The sequence below is a fragment of the Amia ocellicauda genome, chromosome 8, assembly GCF_036373705.1.
Source record: "Amia ocellicauda isolate fAmiCal2 chromosome 8, fAmiCal2.hap1, whole genome shotgun sequence".
Classification (NCBI taxonomy): Eukaryota; Metazoa; Chordata; class Actinopteri; order Amiiformes; family Amiidae; genus Amia; species Amia ocellicauda.
In genome coordinates, this window is record NC_089857.1 from 21301778 (window position 1) to 21326407 (window position 24630).

The 24630-nt window shown below is 39.8% G+C and overlaps 1 protein-coding gene across 1 annotated transcript; it reads left to right on the forward strand.

The window, feature by feature from the left end:
* Positions 1-106: 106 nt before the first annotated feature.
* On the forward strand, positions 107-22911 carry LOC136755271 (MARVEL domain-containing protein 2). Its single transcript, XM_066711739.1, has 18 exons — positions 107-208; positions 560-634; positions 1826-1904; positions 3169-4337; positions 5390-5422; positions 5993-6120; positions 6599-6770; positions 7185-7235; positions 7776-7892; positions 10954-11007; positions 12196-12323; positions 12887-13565; positions 13817-13981; positions 17608-17729; positions 20181-20267; positions 20582-20753; positions 21267-21308; positions 21529-22911. The coding sequence occupies exons 4-18, from the start codon at positions 3186-3188 to the stop codon at positions 21625-21627; spliced, it is 3201 nt and encodes a 1066-aa protein (XP_066567836.1). The 5' UTR covers positions 107-208; positions 560-634; positions 1826-1904; positions 3169-3185; the 3' UTR covers positions 21628-22911.
* The last annotated feature ends 1719 nt before the right edge of the window (positions 22912-24630 follow it).

Consider the following 24630-nt stretch of genomic DNA (forward strand, 5'->3'; position numbering starts at 1 on the left):
ATAGATATAAGTACAGTGTGTTTTCCTTTGCAGCTGAAGTCAAACCACTTGTACAACAGCTGGGTCACTCGGGTTCATCTCAGTTTCTCTCACCTGCGTCCGTCCCGCCGGCCCAGGTAGCGGGATCCGTGCGGTGACGTCAGCGCAGGGCTGGTCTGTCACGTGGTGCGGGAGCGGGCAGGACCGGAGGAGCTGCTTTTCCCAACAGGTAGGCGAGCGCGTTTCTGTATTTTATCAGTACTTTATTTGCTAGTGTGATCGGTTAAATGGAGCCTCGATAAAGACAGGTTCTTCTCACTGAATATGATGAACAAACAGACGAAGCCCTTTATTTAAGTGTAACAGGCAGGCGGCTTGTTCAGGGAAGTTTTAAGACTTGCGTGGCTTGCGAGCTTTGCCACAGGTTGCCATTGTTAGCTGACGAGCGCTGGTAAAAGTGATATTCGTTTCCTGTCTGTATGTGTATATGTTTTTGTTTTGTTTATTTAATATTTTTTTTGCATTGCATTTTTTTAATATACCATCAAAACCTCTGAGTACTATGTATTTTCCCGAGCAGTGTAGCAGCCGTCATAGGGACCCTGACGAGGACAGCTGAACACGGAAACGGCCGCAGTCGCTCCAGTGAGTGAAGGTATGTTTTCCCGCAGCGGTACAATACTTTAGGCTACAATACATTGTTTTATATAAATGCTTGTTTGTTATATGCATTTGTTATAATACAAAATAAAAAAAAAATAAGAAATGGAAAGTTTCCCTTCACAACTGCTGCAGGAAGGCAACACATTGCTCATCAGAGTAAATGTCCTAAAAGCTGTTAATCAATGTGTGAGAGGCTTTTATCTAGAAAATCTTTATTCTTCTCTTAATTATATAACACAAGACTACACAATTTGCCCTTCCCTATGGCACAGATATGTAGTGCCTGAGGTTGTACATTTTATTTGTTAATTGTGTGTTTAATATGTTAGATTTATTACTGTATAACGATAGTTAATTTACAATAGCCTATGTTCATTTAAAACACCTTTTTATCCAATTTATATATTTTCTTATTATAGATGTTTATAAGATGTGCTCAAATTGATTAATTTCAAGACGCTATAAGCAAGGGGTGTAATCCTCTATGTATCAATTTAGATGCAGAATAGTTACACGTTATTGTTAATAAAGTATTCAAAACCGTCTTTACTCTGCCTACAACTACTGGTGTCTGTATGTGTGCATCTGTTTGTTCACTATACATAGTCAAATGTGCTTTTATAGCTAAATTGTCTACAGAAATGTATGTAATTAAGGGTCATTCATTGAAACCTTTTAACTGGAAGGGATTTATCATCACTTGAATCAAATTCTTTGTGATGTTAAATACTTGCCTACTGTGAAATGAAAAATGTTCACTTGCAGAATCTCCGGTTCAGTGAAAGGCTATAGTACGTTTTCTCCCTATACAGAACAAATACATGCATATATGAAACCCTTTTTATTTAAGGTGTATACATATAAACATTGAAGTCATCTGGGGGCAGGGAATGATACATTTTTGCATCCTGGTTTGTTACCCAGTGATGTTTGTGTTCTGTAATTGATATATTACCAAATAACTCTCTATATCAACAACCATAAACTGTAAAATACATACAAAAAAAATATTGTGATGAAACAGTACTTGATCGTAAGATCTATGCAGTCCCATTATCACTTCTGCAGTTGTCCAAGAGGATCTGATTCAGCAAACTGAAGGGTTTAAGGGCCTCTATGCTTTTTACTGTATAAATGCCTCTTCGTTGGTCCATGTGGAAGTAACTCTTGTCTTCTCTTTCAGGTGCATGGTGCTTTAAAAACCATTTGCTCATTAACTGCAAGGCAATGTAAGTCTTGCTGAATCTGCTTGTGTTTAAGAGGTATATAATTGCACCCAATTTTATTTTTAAAACTAACCCCACTAATCAAATATACAAGCACTTAAATATTAATATGACTTACATTTTCATTCTAAGGGTGGACTTTCAGTTAGGCTAGGCTTAGTGGTTGTATGTATGTAACCCTAAGCCTGAACAAGGTCTAATTTCTGCATTTAAGAGAAATGGATGGAACTGCAAATTGAGCTTTCATTTAAGTTGTTGGATAATGTTTGGGCTAGTAATAGGATATGCATTTTAATGGTTTATAGTTTAAAGTTTTTGGTATTAAGTAGCTATTGATTTGGTGCAATTGTAAGGATTCCAGCTATACTTTGGGTTATTAATGGGAAAGGTATCTTTTAATACAATGGTGTTTAATGTCAAGTGTTTGACACTGCAGTGCAGTATCAGATTTAGGAATAAACATTTGGATCATGATGTTTTCAGGCTAAGTACTTATCTTCCCTGTATTAAGTGTACTTTGTGGCATTTGTGTTTTCATCTCTCTTGGGTGGGAGCAGGGGTTCTATTAAAGGGGAAAAAATAATTTGCTGACTAACACAGTGAATTTAAACGCTGCTCCAGACAGTGTGCTCACTGTTTACTGCTCCAGAAGGGGGTTATTATATTCAGTCATATTTGTGAGTGAGAGAAAACAAAGCCACTTACAGGGAGTTTTCGTCTGATGTGCCTAGGGAAAATAAACTAAATTCATACCTGAATAAACAAGCAGGGTCCTGTCTATCTTCTATTTAGCATATAGGAAATATGGGACACTTGTATAATGAGTTTCTATTTAATACTGTAGTTTCACTTATGCAATAATAAAAATAACATTCTTGGAGTTTCTGAAGCCTTTTGTGGAGGTAGGGATATTTTGCTTATAGAGTTATAACAGACATAACTTTAATTTACAATTGTATATATTCTTGACAAATTGATATTTTAATAAAACATACTGCTTTTACTGCACTTGGTTGGTGGGTCATGCTTTAAATGTAGTCTTGAATACTGCAGTGAAAAGCTGTTAATCCACATTTGTGACAAGCCTAGAACAGTCTTGTCTTGTGTCCAAATGATCGAAGCCGTGACAGACTGTGCAATTTGATTTACAACATGAAAGTGAATGACATTTCGTAAAACAACATTTAAAGTTGGGCCCCGAAATGAATGACTGCTTTGCACTAGTCAATTACTGAACAGTTACAAAGAAACACTCCTGTATTTCCATGCCTCACACCGACCACTTTCTCTGTCTCTCCAGGGCACAGAGTATTTCACATGTCTTTTGGAGAAGGATCGGCCACCCGCTTTGATCGGGTCCGTGGCCCCCACTATGACCAGGTGCCCCAGGGCTCCTTTGCGAGACAGGATGTCCCTAGGCTGATGGAGGAACTGAGAGATAGCGAGCTGGCAGCAAGCTCGGAGATCCTGCCACCCCCTCCCCTCCCGGAGCAGCCGCCTGTGGGTCCAGAGTTCTCCCCCAGCAACAGCGAGGAGCACGTGGATCAACTGGACATCAAGCCCGTCCGTCGCTTCATCCCCGACTCCTGGAAGAATTTCTTCCGCAGCAGTGACCGCAGCAGCAAAGACAAGTCGTGGCCCATGAGCAACTCTGAGAGCGTCCTACCCTCCCAGGGGGTCCGCTGCTCCCCGCCTGCCAGCCCTTCCATCCCCGGCTCCTACCGGGACCCCTATGGGGGCTCGGGTGGCAGCTATAACTCCCGCAAGGAGAGGGAGGCCATGCTCACCCATGACCCATTTGAGTCCATAGACGGGCGCACGCAGCACACAGCCATGACCTACAGTGAGAAGGTCGAGGCCTACAACCTGAGGTATGCCTACATGAAGTCCTGGGCCGGCCTGCTGAGGATTCTAGGCTGCGTGGAGCTGCTGCTGGGGGCTGCCGTCTTCGCCTGCGTCTGTGCTTACGTCCACAAGGACAACGAGTGGTACAACATGTTCGGGTATTCACAGCCACAGATGTATGGCATGGGCTCGAGCTATTCAAATATGGGCAGTGGGGCCTACTACAACGGCCCCCAAACCCCTTTCATCCTGGTGGTGGCTGGACTGGCCTGGATAGTGACCTGTATCCTGCTGGTGCTGGGCATGACTATGTACTACCGCACCATCCTTCTGGACTCCAACTGGTGGCCCCTGACAGAGTTTGTAATGAACATAGCCCTTTTCATCCTGTACCTGGCGGCCAGCATCGCCTACGTGAGGGACACCACTCGGGGTGGCCTGTGCAGCTACCCCATCTTCAACAACGGCATCAACGGGGCCTTCTGCCGGGTGGAAGTAGGCCAGACGGCGGCCATGATTTTCCTGTTCGTCACCACGCTGGTGTACCTCGTCAGCGCCATCGTCTGTCTGAAGCTGTGGAGGCACGAGGCAGCCCGCAGATACAAGGAGAGCCTTGGTCTGGAGGTGAGGGGCGTCCCTCCACAACCTATGTCGGTTGGGGATAAAACTAGATGGAATTAAAATAGTCTTACTTCACAAACCATGCTCATGAAAGCACGTTACAAAAAATGGGTCACGTAAAACAGAATGAGGTGAGGTGACCCATGGTGAAGGGCTGGCTGTCTTGACGGGTTTCTGAGTGTGTAGGAATTCACTGTGCTGTCTTCAGCTTCGTGTTCATAGTTATTCATCGCAGTATTATTAAGTGTTCATGGTCTGTTTAGGCTTTAACCAGGTGACGGCATTACTGCTTGTTTCTGGTCCACTAATCCCCAGGGATCAAGGTTGCTATGGTTGGTTGGTACATAAGTTTCACTGCTTGGCAACTGCAGAGCAGAGGGGGATGCTAGTTTTTCCGTTTGTACTAACTCCATTTCTCAGTCCCTTTGTCAGATTTGTATTAATCATTGTCCGTTTAACATCTTTTCACTTCTGCTGATTGGGGTATTGTCGTGATCACTATGTATTAATTGTATATGTATTGATTTAATTTTTTTCCCAATTGTTAGATACAAAAAAATCATATGACTATGATGACACCGTAGTGTAATTCTTTGTCCATGATTCATAGGCAAGGGGAAATGCAAGAGTGCCAGATAAGACCACAGTGATCCAACAGCACACTGTACAGGGACTAACTGTAATTCTGTTGGTCTGTGTGAGAGTGAAGTAACAAAGTCAATAAGTCTGGCAATTTCCCATAACCTCTGTGCCATATTCAGTCATTTAAAGGTTGACTATGGATTTTAAGTAGAACAGGCCTCATACACATGTAGCATAAGGTTTGTTCAATATGTAATATTAAAACAACTTTTATAACAATCAAAATAGAGATGCTAGTGTTCTAGTAAAAGATTATGCACTCTGACTAAGCTTGTTCCAGGTTGGATAGGACTTAGCTGCTCTTAGTCTGAAGAATTGACATGTTGACATGTTTATGGCATGAGGCCTTTGACCACAGGAAGGAGGAGGTTGTCTGTGATGTGTTGGTAATTGTTGCTATGTTTTTTGTTTAGATGAAAACAGCCTCTTCAGCTCCGAGATCTATGGTAAATTGTTTAATTCACTTTTTTCTTGGTTGTCAAATTTCAGGCAAATGCTTAGATACAAAGGTGAATTCTAAACATGGAATGTCTACAAATTGAGCATTTCTTTTTTTGGCAGTCATGTTCAAGGATTAGTAATCTTTATCTTTCTGATGAGTCATACAACCTTCTAAATCTAAAACATGTTTGAAAATTGCATTTGCAAGCTCCTGGCAAACAAACCACACGGTTGCGGTTAGTGATTTCTTTTTATTTCTAAAAGGATCAAAGCCCAGAGGAGTTATCAGTGAAATGATCCTGCTGATAGTACATAATGAAATGTCTTAATAGGCTGTCTACCAATTGTGAGCTCTTGCCCTTTTAAATAAAAGACTGAGGGCCACTATCAAAAAACAAATACATGCTCTTGGAGTCTTGCATTATTTAGCCTCTTAGGCAAATAAGATAATGCTGGCTTTGGGGGTTTAGCTTACAGTAGATTGGTAGGTCTAACAAATGCTGACTTGCGGGTTATGTATAACATTTGCTCAGTTGAAGGCCTGGTCTGACCACTGACCTGTCTTTACCACCTAGATTTTCGCAGGCTCCAAAGCCCCTGAGCAGAGCAGCGTTCCAGTCCCGATGCCGCAGCCCGAGGTTTACAATGGACACATCCCATCAGGACACATCCCAAAGCCTCTAGTGATGCCGGACTATGTCGCGTAAGTGGAGCCCCTTCATTCACCCTTTTAGATTCCTCTGGAAGGGTTTGACTTGGAGGGACGTATAACCGTTTAGAAAGAAGAGGGTTGACTGATAAACCCAGGTAAAAATTAAGCTAAACTTTCTCTGTTGCTATTTAGAGGAATAATGTCTACTCTGGGCAATGCACTGCTTCTTTCATTTTGTCATTTTCGCAAAAAATTGTATTCCGTTGAAGAATTTTGATCTATAAATATGCAAATGCCTAGATATGTTGAGAGGTGTCAGTTTTTCTTTTCTGCTCTGCAAGGGTGACTTCTTAAATTATTTTGCACACAGAATTAGCATGGGGTGTTGAGATTAATTTGCACAATACTGCACTGTAGGTTCCCCCCCCCACCCCCCAAAACCTTATTTTTTGTAAAGAACTGTATGTAGCACTTCTTGGCAGGGTGTTGTCCTTCACTAAAAGCCAACTCTCTCCCTCTCCGCACACAGGAAGTACCCTGTGATCCGAACAGACGACGAGCGAGACCGCTACAAGGCGGTGTTCAATGACCAGTATGCGGAGTACAAAGAGCTGCATGCCGAGGTGCACTCTGTGGTCAAGAAATTTGATGAGATGGATGCTATGATGAGCAACCTACCCTTGCAGCCAGGGAACCAGATGGTCAGCACGAATCCAACATTATCATTAATAATCTTTATGATTATCTAAACCCCTGTTTCCTTTTGCTTTGCTTTTGCTGCCAGTTGTTCTGTCTTATCAGTGAGGGTGGGGTTAATCCAGTATTTGCTTAGCTGAGGTTTGTGAGATCTGTACAGCTGAACTCTTTTCCCAGCCCCCACTGTAATTATTTCGATGAGTACATGCTTTTTTCACCCCTAGACTTAAGTTGTTGCAGAAAATCAAAATAGTCTGTTCTTGTATTTTTATCTTGTATCTAACTTTGAAGGGCTGTGTGGTGTTTGTGTTGTTGCAATATATTAAAATATTCAATTCTTCATGAAATGATAACATTTTAAACTCCTGTTTCTTTAAACTTGTGTTCCGTTAATAGTTAATTTCTTGCTGTCCTTTTAGGAGCGTGACCGGATCAATCACGTTCTTCAAGAATATAAGAGAAAGAAAAATGTAAGTGAGGAAATATGGGTCTAAATGTTTCAAAGCAAGCTTTCATTCATTACTTTAGGGGCTCAAAGAAACACTTTTGCTGTGCAGTAAGATGAGGAAATCTTCATTTTCTAAGAGATTTGTCTCCCTCCTCATATGTAACCACCATTTTGAAAATAAGTTGATGTGAAGGGCCACATGGCCCCCATCTCAGGAAAGCTGGAGACTAGGTTAAAATATGAAAAGATTGTCCATCGGACTCCGGTTGGAAGTGGAGGTTTGTTTCACTGTGTGATTTATCCACTTCATATCCTTATTCATTGTTTGCTCCCAGGGTGCACTGCAGCTCTGGGGTTAAGTATTTTAGGTTCAGCTAGGCTGGTGTGGGGGTGTAGTGTTCAGTCCAGTCCATTGCATCAAACCTATAAACGCCTGGCCATTATACATCTACAATCTATTCCGTTTTTTTTTTTTTTTTACTGGTTTATATATTATTATAAGTAGTAATACATGAGCACACTTTTGCTTGATGCTGAAAATTTTTTCTTTGTCTTTTGGTAGGACCCTACATTTCTGGAGAAGAAGGAACGCTGTGAATATTTGAAGAATAAGTTGTCTCACATCAAACAGAAGATCCAGGAATATGACAAAGTTATGGAGTGGAATGACGGTTATACTTAAGTGTAGGAAGTGGGCTGACATTTTCCTGCTGTGTGTTGTAACTGTGTTTTCAGTGTCACTTTGGCTTTTAAATCAGTGTGGAAAGCTTTGCATTTCTTTGCCAGACATTCCCTGTACAGGTTGAACATCTGAAATGAACTTTCCATTCTCTTGTGAAAAGAGATTTTCAAGAGTTTGCTTGTATGAAAGGACAGCAGGTGGAACAATAGAAGGACACAGGACATTACTGATTGTATTCACGTTCCTCGGAAAGAGGCAGAGACCTAGAATATAAAACTCCACAACTGGGCAGAAATACTCTCCCCATCTGGAATAACACTAGCTGTTCAGCTGTGTGGGACTTCTTACATTTTACAAATGCAGTGATTTCTTTAATTTGCTGATTATAAATGGGCTATAATCTGTAATACAATTTATTTTAGTTTCAAACCAAAGCCAGAAGTAGTCAAACAAGCACCATAAACTCTAATAGTGTTTTTCATTACAAAACAGACTTCATATTCATTTTATAAAAATGCTTTAGGAAGTTTAATTCTGGGAGTTGTTTTATTTAGATTTTAATTGTTTTTCTCATCTTATTACAAATCTTGTATAGAAAATACAATGTATAAGCAGATGGAAGGAAAACCAGATGTTTATAACCAAATTTCCTACAGAATATGGTTTAAAATGTTTGTATTGTTGTAATCACTGTATATTCTTATAGTAATTGTTTGACTCTTTAATTCAACCTATGCATTCCTTAGTTCCTGTAGGACTCTTTGCATAAAGATATACTGTATAGATTGCATTTAACACTTTCTTGATTGTAATTGTATGAAATTGAATTACTGATCAAAAATACTTTTCTGCTTATTGTTGCAGCATATAAAGTCAAGTGACAAACACACCACCATTACAATACCAAAATCTGATTTACACTATCTAGAGCATGAATATTAGTTGCTAAAGACATGTTTCCTCCACCCAATTGAAAAAAACTTTATAGTAGTGAAGATCAGCATTAGTACTTTAGATTAAACTGTAAATATAGTGCTTTGATCAAAATGTAGGTTATTTATGTGCAGTTTATTTCTGGCAGCTTACTGTTATCTAATTAGGATTCAAATATATTAATGTTTGTCACTGAAAATCCTATTCTACAACAGTCTTTCCTTTTTTTAATGTGTATTTAAGTCAGTAAGTAAAAAATGGCTGATTTATATTATTGGGTATTTACCCTAAGAATTTGTACCCATATATGTTGTTTTTCTAATTCAATTGAGTAGGTGAAATGTATAAACATGTTTTTGTCTGTTTTCTTGAAATTTTTTCCCCACCTCTGTTTTGAATACAGTGATGAGCAGGTGTAGTAAAGAACCCTAAATATGTATTCATGTTTCTTCTGATTGTTATCCTTAATGTTGTTGTTTTTTTAATAGGGATTGGGACTTTTGGCTTTTTTCTTCAGTTAATTCTTGATTCTGCCCCCCTAACACCCAAACACACAAACCTAATAAAATAAATACTCTTCAATGACACTTCAATCTAGTCATATACTCTATGATTGAAGTAAGTACAAATAGAGCCATTTTGTTAATACTTAGGGTTTTCAGGGACTTCATCCCATCTAATGCAAAATGTTTGACAAATGTCTTGTAAAATTAACAACTAAATTGTTGATATTTCAAACAACATGACAATTATTTTGAGAGATTTTGTGGAAATTAACGGTTAGAACTCAATCTCAAATTCTCTCCTATAAAATGCGTGTGTCTAGCCTGCACAAACATGGTCAACCAGAATACAAATAGGGTAACTGCAAGTGGTTGGACTTTCAGTGATAAACTAGGGGGCTTAAAGCTGATGTTTTTCATTTTACAAACTATAAATAATATTTAGCTGTCTTTTTTTAAAATTCTAAAAATCCATTAGTTTTAAATTGTTCTAACTTAGCTTTATTTAGAGTAAATGTATACAACTTCTAACATAGTATTTAAAATGTTTTTGAGTATATACATAAATCTAAAGATTCCCTTCCTATTTATTAATTTCTTTCTTACTCAGTTTTTACAACTTAATTCTTATTCATCACCTTAGAATTAGAATTGTGGTCTGATTTATAGTTAAATAACTTCCAAATGTTTACTGATGTTTTCCTGCACATAATCGTTCCTCAGTTGTGATTGCCCCTTTTTACAGAATAATTCAAGGGAAGCTGTTTTTGCTTGTTCACCAATTGGTGGTCTTTCCGTTTACATACCAGCTACAAAAACGCACCTTGGAGCGAATCTAAACTGCGCATTGCCGCTGTGGGAACAGGTCGTGTAGTTTTGTCAGTGATCGGAGTTTCGGGTTTTGCCACCTATGGTAGCAGGTGTCACATTTCAGCTGCTGAGCAGTTTCAGGAAACTAGTATCTGTTTGAAAACAAAAGGAAAACAGAAGTGATGCTGAGTTTCACTTAGGAGGCATGAATAGACTATTGCATACAATGCGTTTAATGTGCATCTTCCCTCTATCTTTGTGATGTAAACGAAGATACTGCAGTGAGTGATCTTGTTAAAATATGAAAACAATCTGTATGCGTAGCAGGAATGGCTGAAATAACAGAAAATAAGGAAAATAAAAAATAGACATGTATATCCTATAAAAGGCAGCATAATGTTATAGTAAACTAGCGGTTTTGAATTTTCCCGAATGAAGACTCTACATCAGAGGTTTTCAAACCGGTCCTGGAGGACCCCCTGCCCTGCTGGTTTTTGTTCCAACCTAGGTCTTAATTACTTAATTGAATGGCATATTGGTTTGTTAGATCAATTAAGTATTCGATAAAGCAAATAAGACCTCGTTTGGAACAAAAACCAGCAGGGCAGGGGGTACTCCAGGAGTGGTTTGAAAACCACTACTCTACATCAGTACTAGTGGAACCAGTGTGTTGAGTTTGCGTTTTGCTGGGTGTAGTTTCAGGTGTGGGGGAGGGGAGAGATAATCAGTATGGATACCCGCACCACCAATCAGGAAGCAGGACTGGTGACACCTACCTATATGTCGCTCACCTGTGTGTAGTGCGCTATTAGCATAGGAGCTTTAGCCGGAGTAGGTGTAGAAGAAGGAATAAAGACGAGGATCAGGTAAGATGGATGTATGGATGTATGGATGTATGGATGTATGGATGTATGGATGTATTTATTTATTTATTTACTTACTTATATACTTGCGCATTCAGTAATTTAAATATTTAAATCAGCTGTCTACGTATTATTATAATTTACATTGGGAGAGAAACGAATAACAATGGCTGTAGTCCTATATCCTGCATGGAAAAGGCAGTTTTGGGTTAGCACAGAGGAGCAATACTGTTTTGCTTCCGACAACTATGGACCACTACCACACTAGAACACTTTTACTGAGGGGACAACCAGTGTCTTTAGAAACTCTTGGTGTTAACGATAGAGAATTTGCTTTGAATGTATAGCTCTGCTTTTTTCCCCTAGCTGTAAACCCTGACACATCTGTTCAGGGTAATGCTGGAGCTCGGCGTTTAGGTCTCGGTGTTCATGCTGGCACGGCCGTCTCCATGAGTTTATATAGATGGACTATATAGTATGTGTGTTAAAAAAAAAAAAAAAATCTGTGTGCGTCGTAGCACTATAACCCAAAATGCACTGTATTCGTCGCAAGAGTACTAATCAAGACCCGAAAATGTACTTTCAAACATGCGTAGTTTCACGACAACACGCAGTCATTTAATCCCAGGTTGTATTCGTGTAGCGCAGATGTCCGCAGTTTTGCGCGGCTCCACCAATGGGATGGTGGTATTGTGCACATCTGCGCAGAACTGCCGGAATGTGCGCTAAGAACCCGGTTCCACCTGCAAAACTACACTCTCTAGTTTGCACTGAGGTCTGGGTGTTCCTGGTTTGAACACATTTGGTAATTAGGTTAATTCTGATCCAAAGAAACATCCCTTACACTACTAGGGTAAACCGTATTGATTAACAGAAAATGCAGTTCCTTTAATTTGAAGATTTACAGATTTTAACCTTTATATTTGGAATTCTTCACAAAGAACCCTTGACTGAAGCTGGTGTCCACTCAAGTGATTTAGTACCTTCTTCTGGCCCACTATCTTAATCAGATTTATCCCTAATTTATGCAATGTAAGTTATTTTAATCAGATTGAGAATAAATTGGAATTATGCTACAGTTAAAATCTTAATCTACTATATCCATTGTGAATTTTACTGCAATGTAAAAGTATTGCGTGTTCTAAACAAGCAGACCTACAGGGTGTTGACAATTTTATTTCTGTCTTCAAGAAAGCACAGGACTGCACCACTGAGGAAACGGTTATCCAGAGCTCCAAGGTGGGAAGTGAACATCTGGACGAAGTGATGTCTTCAAGACCAAACGGGAGTCCACCTCCCTATCATCCAGGCAATTCATAGTAAATACAATTTCCTTTCCTACCTTTATTTTCATTGAGAATCTGGTGCTGCTTTCCTGCTGTGCAATGATGGCACAGTGGTTTCATGGTTTTATAGGAAACAATGCTGAAAGAGGTAGTGTGGTAGTTTTGAGGTAGGACATGCAACTTGTTTGTTGTAGAAAACACTTTTAAATCAGAAAGCCATGTAGCAGCTTCCTACATTGGAGTCATTTACCTGCATTTCCTGATGAGGGACCCCTATAGCTGGCTTACTTGAAAATGCCTGTGCATAAGAACATCTGCAGTTAGCCTTTCTGGTCAGAGATCTTTCCTTGTCCATCAAAACGGATGGTGGTGGATTCTCATTCCAACATCAAAACAGATAATGGAGATTGCAAATCGCATCAACCCCCTCCCTCCATACATCTTGTGGTGTAGAGGTAGATTGCAAACTTATGCATCATGGTTACATGGTGTAGCTCATTGTCTTGATTAGGAGTATGAACTGCATTAGTTCTCAGAAGTAGGTTTCATGCTTTTGTAGCTGCCATCATCTTCCCTCCCTCTCTCTCTCCCTCCAGTGATGCAGGCAGGATGTATGCAGATCCTCCACAATCTAATAATGCATACTCCTACTACCCTGATGATGAGTTTCAGCATTACTACAAGTGGTCCTCACCCCTGGGGGTCATTAAGATCATGTGCATTATCATAATCATCATGTCCATTACGATCTTTGTTTGTGTGGCTTCTACCCTGGCCTGGGACAACCAGTATGGTCTTGCGGGTTTTACGGGAATTGGAGGTACAGGAAGCTATGGCAGCTATGGGGGCTATGGCGGCTATGGTGGGGGCATAGGCATGGGTGGGTATGGCTATGGATCCGGTAGCGCCTACGGCTACGGAGGCATTGGAGGGAACTACACCGACCCCAGGACGGCCAAGGGATTCATGATCGCCATGGCAGCCGTCTGCTTCATCATGGCCCTGGTCGTTTTCATCTTGGTCATCTCCAAGCAGAAAGTCTCCAAGTCCAGGAAGTTCTACCTGGGTGTGATAATCACCTGCGCAATCATGATTCTGCTTATGTTCGTCGCCACTATCGTCTACTTAGTTGGCATCAACCCCATGTCCCAGTCTACGGGTTCGATTTACAACGCCCAGATCATGGGTCTCTGCGCTCAGTACCAGACTCCAATGCAGTCCGGAATGCTCACCAACGAGTACCTCTACCATTACTGTGTCGTCGACCCACAGGAGGTTGGTGCTTTCATTGTGTATCGCATGACCCTAATGCTCTTTTGCCATTTTTATTTTTTAATTTGTATAATCTCATGGTTGTATGATCAAGTCAATGTAATTGCTGTTCTGTTCTTGTTTAGTCAAGGTAGACAAAATTACAATATTGTAGGGTCTCGCAATATCACTCCCCTTATAATGGGGGAGGCTGAATTTAATTGTGGAGGTGTGTAATCTATACCATCTTAATGTGTCATGTCTATCTTTTTTAGGCTGTTGCCATTGTACTTGGCTTCCTAGTGATCATTGGTCTGATCATCATGCTCGTTTTTGCGGTTAAAACCCGACGGAACATAATTGAATATGGAAAAAGTGGGATCCTGTGGGAAAAGGTTAAAGTTGTCAGTGAGGAGTCCCCACCCCATGTCGAAGAATGGGTAAGTGCCACCTGTATATTTAATATTGTTATTTAGGAAGTTTCAGTTGGGTTTTGTTTGCCTGAGGACCAATTGAATTTTGTTAAAAACAGCTTGGACATTGTTTTAATTTTATTCATTTAGAAAGCATTTTCACTACCTGTAATTTGAGTTGTTTTCATACATTTTATTAATGTATATGAATAATATTAAGCTTTGTAGTACAATGTATGCATAAGAATGCTGGACTTTATTTTACATGAAAACAGTTTATGCAAATTTGGAAAGGTGACACAATGTAATCCCATCATATACTTGTACAAATGCATGTGCTGAGAATTAACTATTACATCATTGCATTATTTTTGCTTAGTTAAATGGGGACCCTGTCTTTATAGCTCTTTGCAGTGCAGGACAAATCAAGTTAAAGAAAGCTAATGCAATCTGCCAATTTTAAGCATTATTGGTTAAAACCACAATACTGGAATAAAGATTCTAGATATCTGCCCTAGCTAATCTACTATGCATGCTTTGCTTTTAAAATAAAAAAAATATAAAAAAATCTACCAACTTGAGTTGTCATGGTACATATGTATTTTGAAAACATAGAACTAACCTTCCTTCTGTATTTAAATATTATGATTGAGGATTTCAAATTTGTAGAAGCTATAATGAATGTGCAGACATCTGAAGAGCAGCATTGTTCTATTAAACAAACCTATCTTTTAAAGAAATCCTTCTGCTTAGAAGGTTGTTTTATCATTTGCTATGCAAATAAAGGTTCTGGCTAAAAATAAAGGCAGTCTTGTTTACTGTAAAGTTCCTGCTTGTCACAAATTAATTTAATATGAGTTTCTGGGTGTGTCTATGAAGCAAGAGTTCTTGGAAAGTCATCATTCAGGTAGTCTCCCTTTTCTGGTCCATCAATTCTTAAACGCTAGGCATCGTGTAAAGGAAGATTACAACATCCTAAATGGCTGACCTAATTACCGTATAGGTCAACCTGATGCAAATATATTTAGCTTGTGGAATCGTTTTTTGAAAGGAGAGAATCAGGGTGTAAAATGTTGCCCTTGTTCCATGTAATCAAATATTCATTACCCTTAAAGGGCCAAAGTCCATGGCATGTTATGACTTGACTATGTGGAGGCCTATGAAACCTGTGTTCTACCAAGTCAACAGACTTGATTTCTACAGTTGTCAAATTAATTTAAATGTGAAATCCGGTCTTGTTTATTGCACATTTGATATGGAAAACAAAGTACCTGAGTGTGTTCCTTTTAAGATTTAAGCTTGCACACAATCCGTTAAGGCACAGGTTCTAATTGTTTGAAAAAGTAGTACCTATGATCAAATTTTATTGTTGGTTTGGTATACGTGTATTTTGTGGTTCCGTTTTTCCCCTTTACAAAATGGATACATTTTCAATTCCATAAGAAATGCTAAAAGATCAGCCAATGGCTAAACCTTTCAGTATTGCCTGTTGGGGGAAGGTTTCGCTTCTTGCCTCGTTTCTCTTGGTTAGGTAATGTTGGGTTTCAGGTTTTGTGTGTTCAGAATCCTTAAACTGATGTGATCTCCAGTTTCAGCTTTGGGGAGGGCACCACAGAACTAGCCGGACTGGTTTACTGAACTGGATTGAAAGTTTGTAGACTGTTTAGACAGACGTGAAAAAAACAAACAAAAAAAAAAAAAACAATGCCAAGAGAGCTTTTTGATGCGTATATGATTGGCTGTGTATTTTCTTTAGGTGGTGTACCTGGATATGAATGAAATGGCAATATAAAACATTTTGAGCTCTGGGTTAATCACTTTTTTTACTTTCTTCCCTTTTGTGTCTTGTGATGACAGGTCTCCACTGAGACATGAGAGCTAGGGATCTATAGTATACTGCATATTTACCTTTGCATATTCTGGTTTAGAGCAAATGGAGTCATTGTTATTTCTATGTATGGTAGAGGAATAGAAAGCTACCATTTCATAAAGAATAGTATTTGTCATTTAATCTCAAAGTACAGACCCCCTATTTAAAGTACACCGATCAGCTATAACATTATGACCACCTGCCTAATATTCTGTAGGTCCCTCTTTTGCCACCAAAATAGCCCTGACCCGTCGAGGCATGGACTGCACTAGACCTCTGAAGGTGTGCTGTGGTATCTGGCACCAAGACGTTCGCAGCAGATCCTTTAAGTTGCGAGGTGGGGCCTCCATGGATCGGACTTGTTTGTCCAGCACAACCCACACATGCTCGATTGGATTGAACTCGTGATTCATCAGACCAGGCCACCTTCTTCCATTGCTCCGTGGTCCAGTTCTGATGCTCACGTGCCCATTGTAGGCGCTTTCGGCAGTGGACAGGGGTCAGCATGGGCACCCTGACTGGTCTGCGGCTACATAGCCCCATACACAACAAACTGCGATGCACTGTGTGTTCTGACACCTTTCTATCAGAACCAGCATGAACTTTTTCAGCAATTTGAGCTACAGTAGCTCGTCTGTTGGATCGGACCACACGGGCCAGCCTTTGTTCCCCACGTGCATCAATGAGCCTTGGCCACCCATGACCCTGTCGCCGGTTCACCACTTTTCCTTCCTTGGACCACTTTTGATAGGTACTGACCACTGCAGACCAGGAACACCCCACAAGAGCTTCAGTTTTGGAGATGCTCTGACCCAGTCGTCTAGCCATCACAATTTGGCCCCTTCAAAGTCGCTCAGATCCTTACGCTTGCCCATTTTTCCTGCTTCTAATACATCAACTTTGAGGACAAAATGTTCACTTGCTGCCTAATATATCCCACCCACTGACAGGTGCCATGATAACGAGATGATCAGTGTTATTCACTTCACCTGTCAGTGGTCATAATGTTATGGCTGATTGGTGTATATTGTTTAATACAGCTTGACCTTAGAAACACTGGTGAAAGCAATGTTAACATCCTCCATTTTCTTTTGTCTAGTGTTTATCTGCACTAGAGAATTGGCAGGTTTCTATGCAAATCCTAAGAAAGGTGTACCTCAGGGAAGGTTATTTTAGGTTGTCTCGGAGGCAAATATGCCTTTTGTTATTAGTTACTGGTTCTCTTCTTTGGGGTCAGTGACCTCATCCGTTGACTTGCACATGATGTATAGGTTCACATGTTGGTATGTTCACTGACAGATTGAATAAGTTAATAAGCATTACAATTAACAAAAGGTTACAAATGTTCCTGTGAAATTGTGGAGGTCTTGTTCTCGGATGTCATTTACAGGAAGGATTATTTCTTCCCTCAAAGCTTAAATGTTTCTGCTGCAAAATTTACCCATTGGACTGGGATTTTATCCTTGACCAACAATTGCCTCGCTCCAAGATCAAAGGGTGTAGTCTGTGTACTGTCAAGACTGTGGTTAAACTGTAATTTCGAACTAGACGCATCTGAAAGCAGAGTGAGTGTAGCAAGCCTGGATGTTTGTGAGACTGTAGCAGGTGAAGTAGTTTTACAGAAGTGCACGTTTAAAAAAAAAAAAAAAAAAAAAAATACTACAGAAACGCTCGTTGTTCATTAGTAGAAAAGTCCTCCCAGTATTGTCTTATTCCTTGTATCTCACCCAGTAGGTGCTTTTGATTGGGGGGGGGGACTGACTTTCTCCTCTGTTCTCTACAGGTCAACAATGTGTCTGCAGAGCCTGATGCCGTTCTGTCCGATTACCCAGATAATTTCCGTGGTTCGGCCGCCATGTTGGATGACGATAGTTATACCAAGCCTCCCTACAGTGACAGCCCATCGTGAGTACAGTCTCCCAGTCTTGGGACTTTTGTCAGTTTGTCATGGTTTGCCCAAAATAATATGAATGTCCAACACAATTGCATGTTTTCAGTAATATACAGCAAATGGAGAAACCTTGCATAGATGTTAGAAAAGTGTAAACCTGGATTTCTGCTATTCTTATTAGGGTTACTGCTTTCTACATTTCCAAAAATGTTAGCACGGCTTATTGATGTGAAATATATATTGGCCTTGCACATGACTCTGCAGCAGGGCCTGACTGATCAATAAGGCCAAGTTACAAGTTATGATTGTGATTGTCTTGTTCTGAAGGAAGTCCAAAACAATCGCCATCTTTTCTGTGACTAAACAATTTTTTCTGAAACTTGATCAAGATCCAAAACTGCAGACACTCTAATTTTCTGGGTTTATGTGAGGAGGATCTGTCTGTGGTGACCCATAATTACAAAACCTACAGTCCTTTCCAAACCTAGTGAAGTCTAGAGAAAGTGAGTCTCTTTTGACTGTTTAAACAAGATCAGTTTCTCAGTTGTAACTTTATCCACTATTAGCAATGAAGGATCCACATTCTGTATGGTGAAACCTAGGTAGATCTTTTTAATACACTGAGATGTATTTTAGGTCTTTTGGAGATTACTCTATAGACCACCATTCTTTTAGGCTTTAGCTATAGAAGTTTACTTGGTTGCTGCATTTGCATCACCGTGTCAGCAGCTCAATTATGCGATCTAATGGGACATCCTTTGCCTCACTGTGGCAGGTGGAGCTCTTAAGGTATGGTAAAGTACCATTCAGTTATCCCAAGGTATGAGGACTGGCGCTAAATAAGGACTTTATACTTATTTCCCATTGGTTGAATAAAGTGCAATATTCATGTTCTACAAGAAACTTTTTAAGTTCTGTACATGCAGAGACTTGCTTGGTGTTGTAACTTGTTGGGGGGGAAAAAAACCACCTATTGCTTACTCCTTAGACTTGCTTTGAAGTTCCCTAAAGGATGTTTGTGTTGCACGAGTGTCTTGGACTAATGCCACACCACCGATGGTCAGTCTACATATTTGCAAAGCAGGTTAAGAAAGTACTTTTGAGGATAAAAATGATAATGGTATTTGCTGGCTTTCCTAGACCTGCACTTGTTCAGGTTCATTTTGTAATTTGATTTGGGATCACTTTAAGATTTTAACGTTTTAGATATGATTTTAGAACTAAACTTAAAAAATGGTTTTGTTTGGCTTTGTTTTTGTTCATGCAAAGTACTTGAGCAATAAACCGTATTTCCTGGACTCAAGTATGTGGTAACAAAGTGCTGGACTTTGTGTATATATTTGGATTATATTTGATCAGGGTTGACAAGCTACCCAATGTGTGGACTCTGCTTCAATTTTCTCAAACTGTAATTGAAGCAGGTTACACAAACCCAAATGCCATCAGTCTGGTGGCATTTCCCCTTTTAGGAAGAGCTGGAAGCTGTTAAACGAGCTCTGGTTTCAGAGCCTGAAGGGGTGAGCGCTCTGTCATGTGATGCACTAGTCTGACCTGTATTTCAACTAGCCGTTTCGTAGGAAGAGGTTTCGGTATTAAATGAAATATCCCATCCTTCATTTTCTCTGTTAGAATTAGCTGTTTTGTGGTTACAACTATTTTAATATACAAATCGCACATTGTAATTTGAACGTGTTAATGCAGTAAATTTAGAGCCTTGGAATGATCAGAAATGTTTCTGGGATATAGAGAACAAATGGGAAGGGAGGGAGCCAAACACTTAGATCACTGGCACCTTCATTGTCTGGTATAGTTATAGTTGGAAACTACAAAATACTGCAAATGTTGACGTGCATTGAAGGGCTGTGCCAGAGGGATTACGAAGGGAAATGGAGATACAGATTTGATGTCTGTACGGTGGTAACTGTTGTACCTGATACTCCTCTAAGGTGTAAACACATTTTTATTCTGAATGGCATGTGTGTTGAGTTTAGTTGGAATTTACCACCAGTAGAAATGTCAAAAATTTAAAACTTGGAATCTAGTTTGTAAGGTCAGAGCTGTGGAATGTGTGCAAGTGCAGGCAGGGTGGAAGAGGCTTGGTTTTGTTGATCTTTTGCAAGCAGGGTTTCTCCACTGATCTGTATCTTTTGCAAGGACTCCAGTCTATATTTTTCTTTGCTTACCTCATGTGAGCAGTGGATTTTGAAAAACAAAACCTAAAAACAAGATGTACTTCTAATCCACTGCTGAAGCAACCGGACACAACTGGCTACGGTCAGCTTTTCTGACTCGTTGCCATCTACTACTGGAAACGTCCAGAAGTGGCTAACTTGCCCACAAAGGGTGTGTGTCCATAGGCTGATTGCAAATGGAGACTTTCATAGTGATTCCAACAAGGTTACAATTTCAGTTTTGTAAAACTGCAAAAATGAAATGCATTCTGGGTGTTTTTTTTGGCCCTGCAGGGAGCCGGAGTTCAGTTTGCCCATGCCATACGGCACCAGCTCTGGTGCCGAATCTGGAGATGAGCTGGACTATGATGAACTGGAGAGGTAAATGGGATTTATCATTCTCTTAATGGCACCTTTTTCATTCACTTGTTTTTTTGTTGGAGGGGTGGGAGATTAAAAGGTATTCTAAAAGGGTAATGTGAAAATCTATTTAACTTACTTTGGGGTGGAATCTAATGTTAAGTATAACTTTGCTCGTTATATGCTTTATCCTCCATTGCTTGACTTGCTGTTCCTGAACCCCCCCCCATCTGTTAAATCTGTTCTACAAACTACTTCTTTTTTTAAATGTAAAGCATTCCTGCTGAATTGCTGAGGTACAGACCTGCTCTGATGACCTGTGCTCTCTGTTCTAGTGAGTTCCCACCCATTACCAAAGAACAGGATCGTCTTGACTATAAGCGAGAGTTTGATAGAGATCATCAGGAGTACAAGAAACTGCAGGTGGAACTGGATGATGTAAACAAGAGCCTAGCAGAGGTGGACCGGGACCTCGATGAACTGGAAGAGGGCAGCCCACAATACCTTGTAAGTGCCTTTTTGTTCTCCTTCCTTCTAAACTAAAGGTTATTAAATCTAGAGACCCTGGTCTTATTAGGGCATCCTTGACAAGAATGCAATGTGATGGGTTTCAAGTAAAGCATGCTCATTTATATGCTGACCTTTGTACAGGGCAGTAATGTATTGAAGATATTGTTGAATTCACTAACTTGCAATTCCTGGGTGCTTTTTTGGTGTACAACAAATAAATACAGGTCTAGCATTTGATTTAAGGGTTATTTAATATGCCATAACACCATATATGTTAAACTACTGACACCTACTGACCATAACTTTTTCCTTTTGTGCAAGTGTCAAATTTTAAATTCTCATCCTAGCATGATTTTCCACTTCTAGGGAATTTCCTTGGTTTTCATGTCCAGATGGTAATGCCTGTAAATACAGGCTGCATTGCCATTTATTCTGAAGCAGTGCCACCACTTGACAACCTGTAATGCTTAACCTGGTTTTCAGTGCCTTTAATTTAATTTCTTTCAACAGGATGCTGTTGACGAATACAATCGACTGAAGGACGTTAAGAAGGTATGTGTACATTATTGTACTTGGCAGGTACAATGATGCACTTGAGACATGAGATACTAAATAAAATGGAGGTATTTACTTTCCTAGTTTAGGATGCTTTTCTGCTAGATGTTGAGTGCCTATCAGTCTTTTTCTTCTCCTTGTTTCAGACTTGTTTTTCATTAGCGTGTCTTGTTAACATATTCCACTGACTAATGTACTATCCTTTCTATTGTTCCAGTCTTCAGATTACGTGCGGAAAAAGCAGCGCTGCAAATACCTGAAGGCTAAATTGTCCCACATCAAACAGATGGTCAGTGACTATGATCGGCGAGCCTAAGAGGCAGTGAGCCATGACCCTGTATCGAGCTGTATAGAGTTGGGATGTGTTCTATGGCTCTTCATCCAACATATGGGATACCTTTTGGTATTGAAGTTTTTGGTCTTGTTGCCCACCCCCCCCCCCCCCATTACCCAATTTATCCTCTTAATACGAGGCAGGGTGACTCGTGAATAATTATTCCATTCTTGCAGTAAAAGGGGGCATACTTGCTTACATTTCCAAATAACACCATATCAGAATAATGTAACATTCTGGAATTATTACAGAAATTGGCACTTTCATTGGCATGCTTAACGGGAAAGTCAAAAGCAAGCTGCTCCTTTTCAAATGTGCTGCCTTGTCCTTCTGTACAAGGGCGGGGGGGAAATGGTGGTTCATTCTTTTGAAGATATTGTTGAAAGTTTTAACCTCGTGGAGTATACAAAACTATGCATGATGAACTACATATTTTTATGTTAAGGATAGTCTTTCCACTTCTGTTCGGGCCAAAATACTCCATTGTGCTGTGATCTTTATTTTGTAGCTGTATGTTTGGATGTGTTGATCATGCCAATGGAGTAAAATGTACATTTTGTTCTGTTTTTTTTCAACTTGTAATTCTTGTAATTGTAACATGTAATTCTTAATGTGGTTGTTAATACTTTGAACCAGAGATGGTCAATGATGCATGTAGCTTGCTATGTTTGCCAAGGATCTCTTCCTATTGGGACAAAATAGGTCTTTTCACATACATCAGGGGTGGCCAACCCTGTTGCTGGAGAGCCGCAATCCTGCAGGTTTTCCAGGTCTCCCTAAATTTACCAATCAATGGACATTGAACACGGGGACATTTTGCTTAATTAAGACCCATAATTGGTTATGTAATTAATAATTAAGCAGTTAACGATCTGGATAAAACAAACCTGCAGACCCTGTGGCTCTCCAGGACCAGGGTTAGCCACCCCTGACATAGATGAGAGGGTAATTTAACATGTTTTGTAACTTGTCTCCAAAGCAATAAGGCTTTTAAGGAATTTGAATTCAGACTTCACTTTTTGTTCTATAAGGCAACATCTGTCACAAGTAATCCACACTGGGTACATAAGGTTGTATTTATATTTTTTAGCATTTAATGCCTATCATCTCAATGTGGAAACTGGGCAGCAAGGAATGAGTTAAGCTGCATCTGTTAATTTGGATTTTATAAATGACCATTGCTTATAAGCTAGGTTGTCCTATTATGAGCCAAGTGAAATAGTTGATAATTTTGTACAAAAACATTTTAATAAAACTGCTTTAAGAGCCTGTGTATTGTGTCCTTCATTGTAAAGATATGACCAATATGAGGATCATTGTTATAAAGTAGCACCAGTCAACTCGAGTGTTGGAAAACTGCAGGGTCTTGAAGACTACTGCTCCATTTAATTTGACATGTCTGAACTAAACTTTGAACAGTAAAGGGTTTTTGTTCACTGAAGTTTTAAAGTGAGAATTGCAACTTCTTAAGGACTTTACTTCTTAGCCACTGATACAGGCCTTACTGGGACCGATCTGTATGATGTACAAGTAATTTTAACTTCTTAGTAACTGTAGAATCCTCATGCTTGTACAAAATGCTCAATAACTATGATCTAACTAACTAGGATTACCTGTGTCCACCATGATACCCCCTTCATACTTGTACATGTACTGATTGAGAATTCTTGCTAATGAGAGAACCTACGTAAGCTTCTAGAAGTGACTAATTTATGCCCGCTTGTTCTTCTTATCAAGTACTTTTTTTTTTTTCTTGAACGATCTTTTTAAGTGCATAGTGAAATTAATTTTGCCACCTAAAAACTACAAGCCTCTGGTTATTTTAATGTTTTCAAATTCATTTTCATTTGCTTGGTTAGCAAAAACTCAATTCTGTGCCAGCCACAGACATGACTTGACTGCAGTTTCACAGGTCAATGTCACCATTACTTCACTATCTTGAAAAAGGGTAGGTGAAGGTAGGAAATCTAGAAATAACTGAAACTGCAACTACCTTTGAAGAAATGACAAGCAAAGAGAACACATCTACCACCATCAGTCTGGAATACTTTATTGAACAATTTAATGTAGCTGGTGACTAGGAGTAAGACCAGTCATGAATATGTGAACAATCTCTGTGTAAAGAAGCGTCTCCTGTTTTCCATTTTGAATGCCTTGAAGCCCAATTTCCATTTGTGTCTCCAGGTGCGTGTGTCCCTGCTGATCTGGAAAAGCTCCTCTGGTTTGATGTGGTCGATGCCTTTCATGATTTTGAAGACTTGAATCAAGTCCCCACGTAGTCTCCTCTGTTCCAGGGTGAAAAGGTTCAGTTCCCTCAGTCTCTCAGTAGGACTTTCCCTTCAGACCTGGAATAAGTCTGGTTGCTCTCCTCTGAACTGCCTCTAGAGCAGCAATATCTTTCTTGAAGTGTGGAGCCCAGGACTGTACACAGTATCCAGATGAGCTCTAACTAGTGCATTGCACAGTCTGAACATCACTGCCCTTGTTCTCAATTCTACACTTTTGACAATATACCCTAGCATTCTGTTTGCCTTTTTTTATTGCTTCCCCACATTGCTTGGATGGAGAAAGTGAGGAGTCCACTTAGACTCCTAGGTCTTTCTCATGCGTTACTTAATCTAGATCTGTACCTCCCATAGTGTAATTATAGTGGACATTTTTGTTACCTGCATGTATTACCTTGCACTTGTCCACATTGAATTTCATCTGCCAGGTGTCGGCTCACAACTGAATGTTATCTAAGTCCCTCTGAATAACCTGTGCTACCGAGATTGTATCTGCTGAGCCACCTATATTAGTATCATCTGCAAATTTGACGAGTTTGCTAACTATCCCAGAGTCCAGATCATTAATATAGATTAGAAAAAGCAAAGGCCCTAGTACTGATCCCTGTGGAACTCCACTAACAACCTCACTCCAGTTAGAAGCAACTCCTCTAATCGACACCCTCTGTTTCCTTACATCAACCAGTTCATAATCCATCTA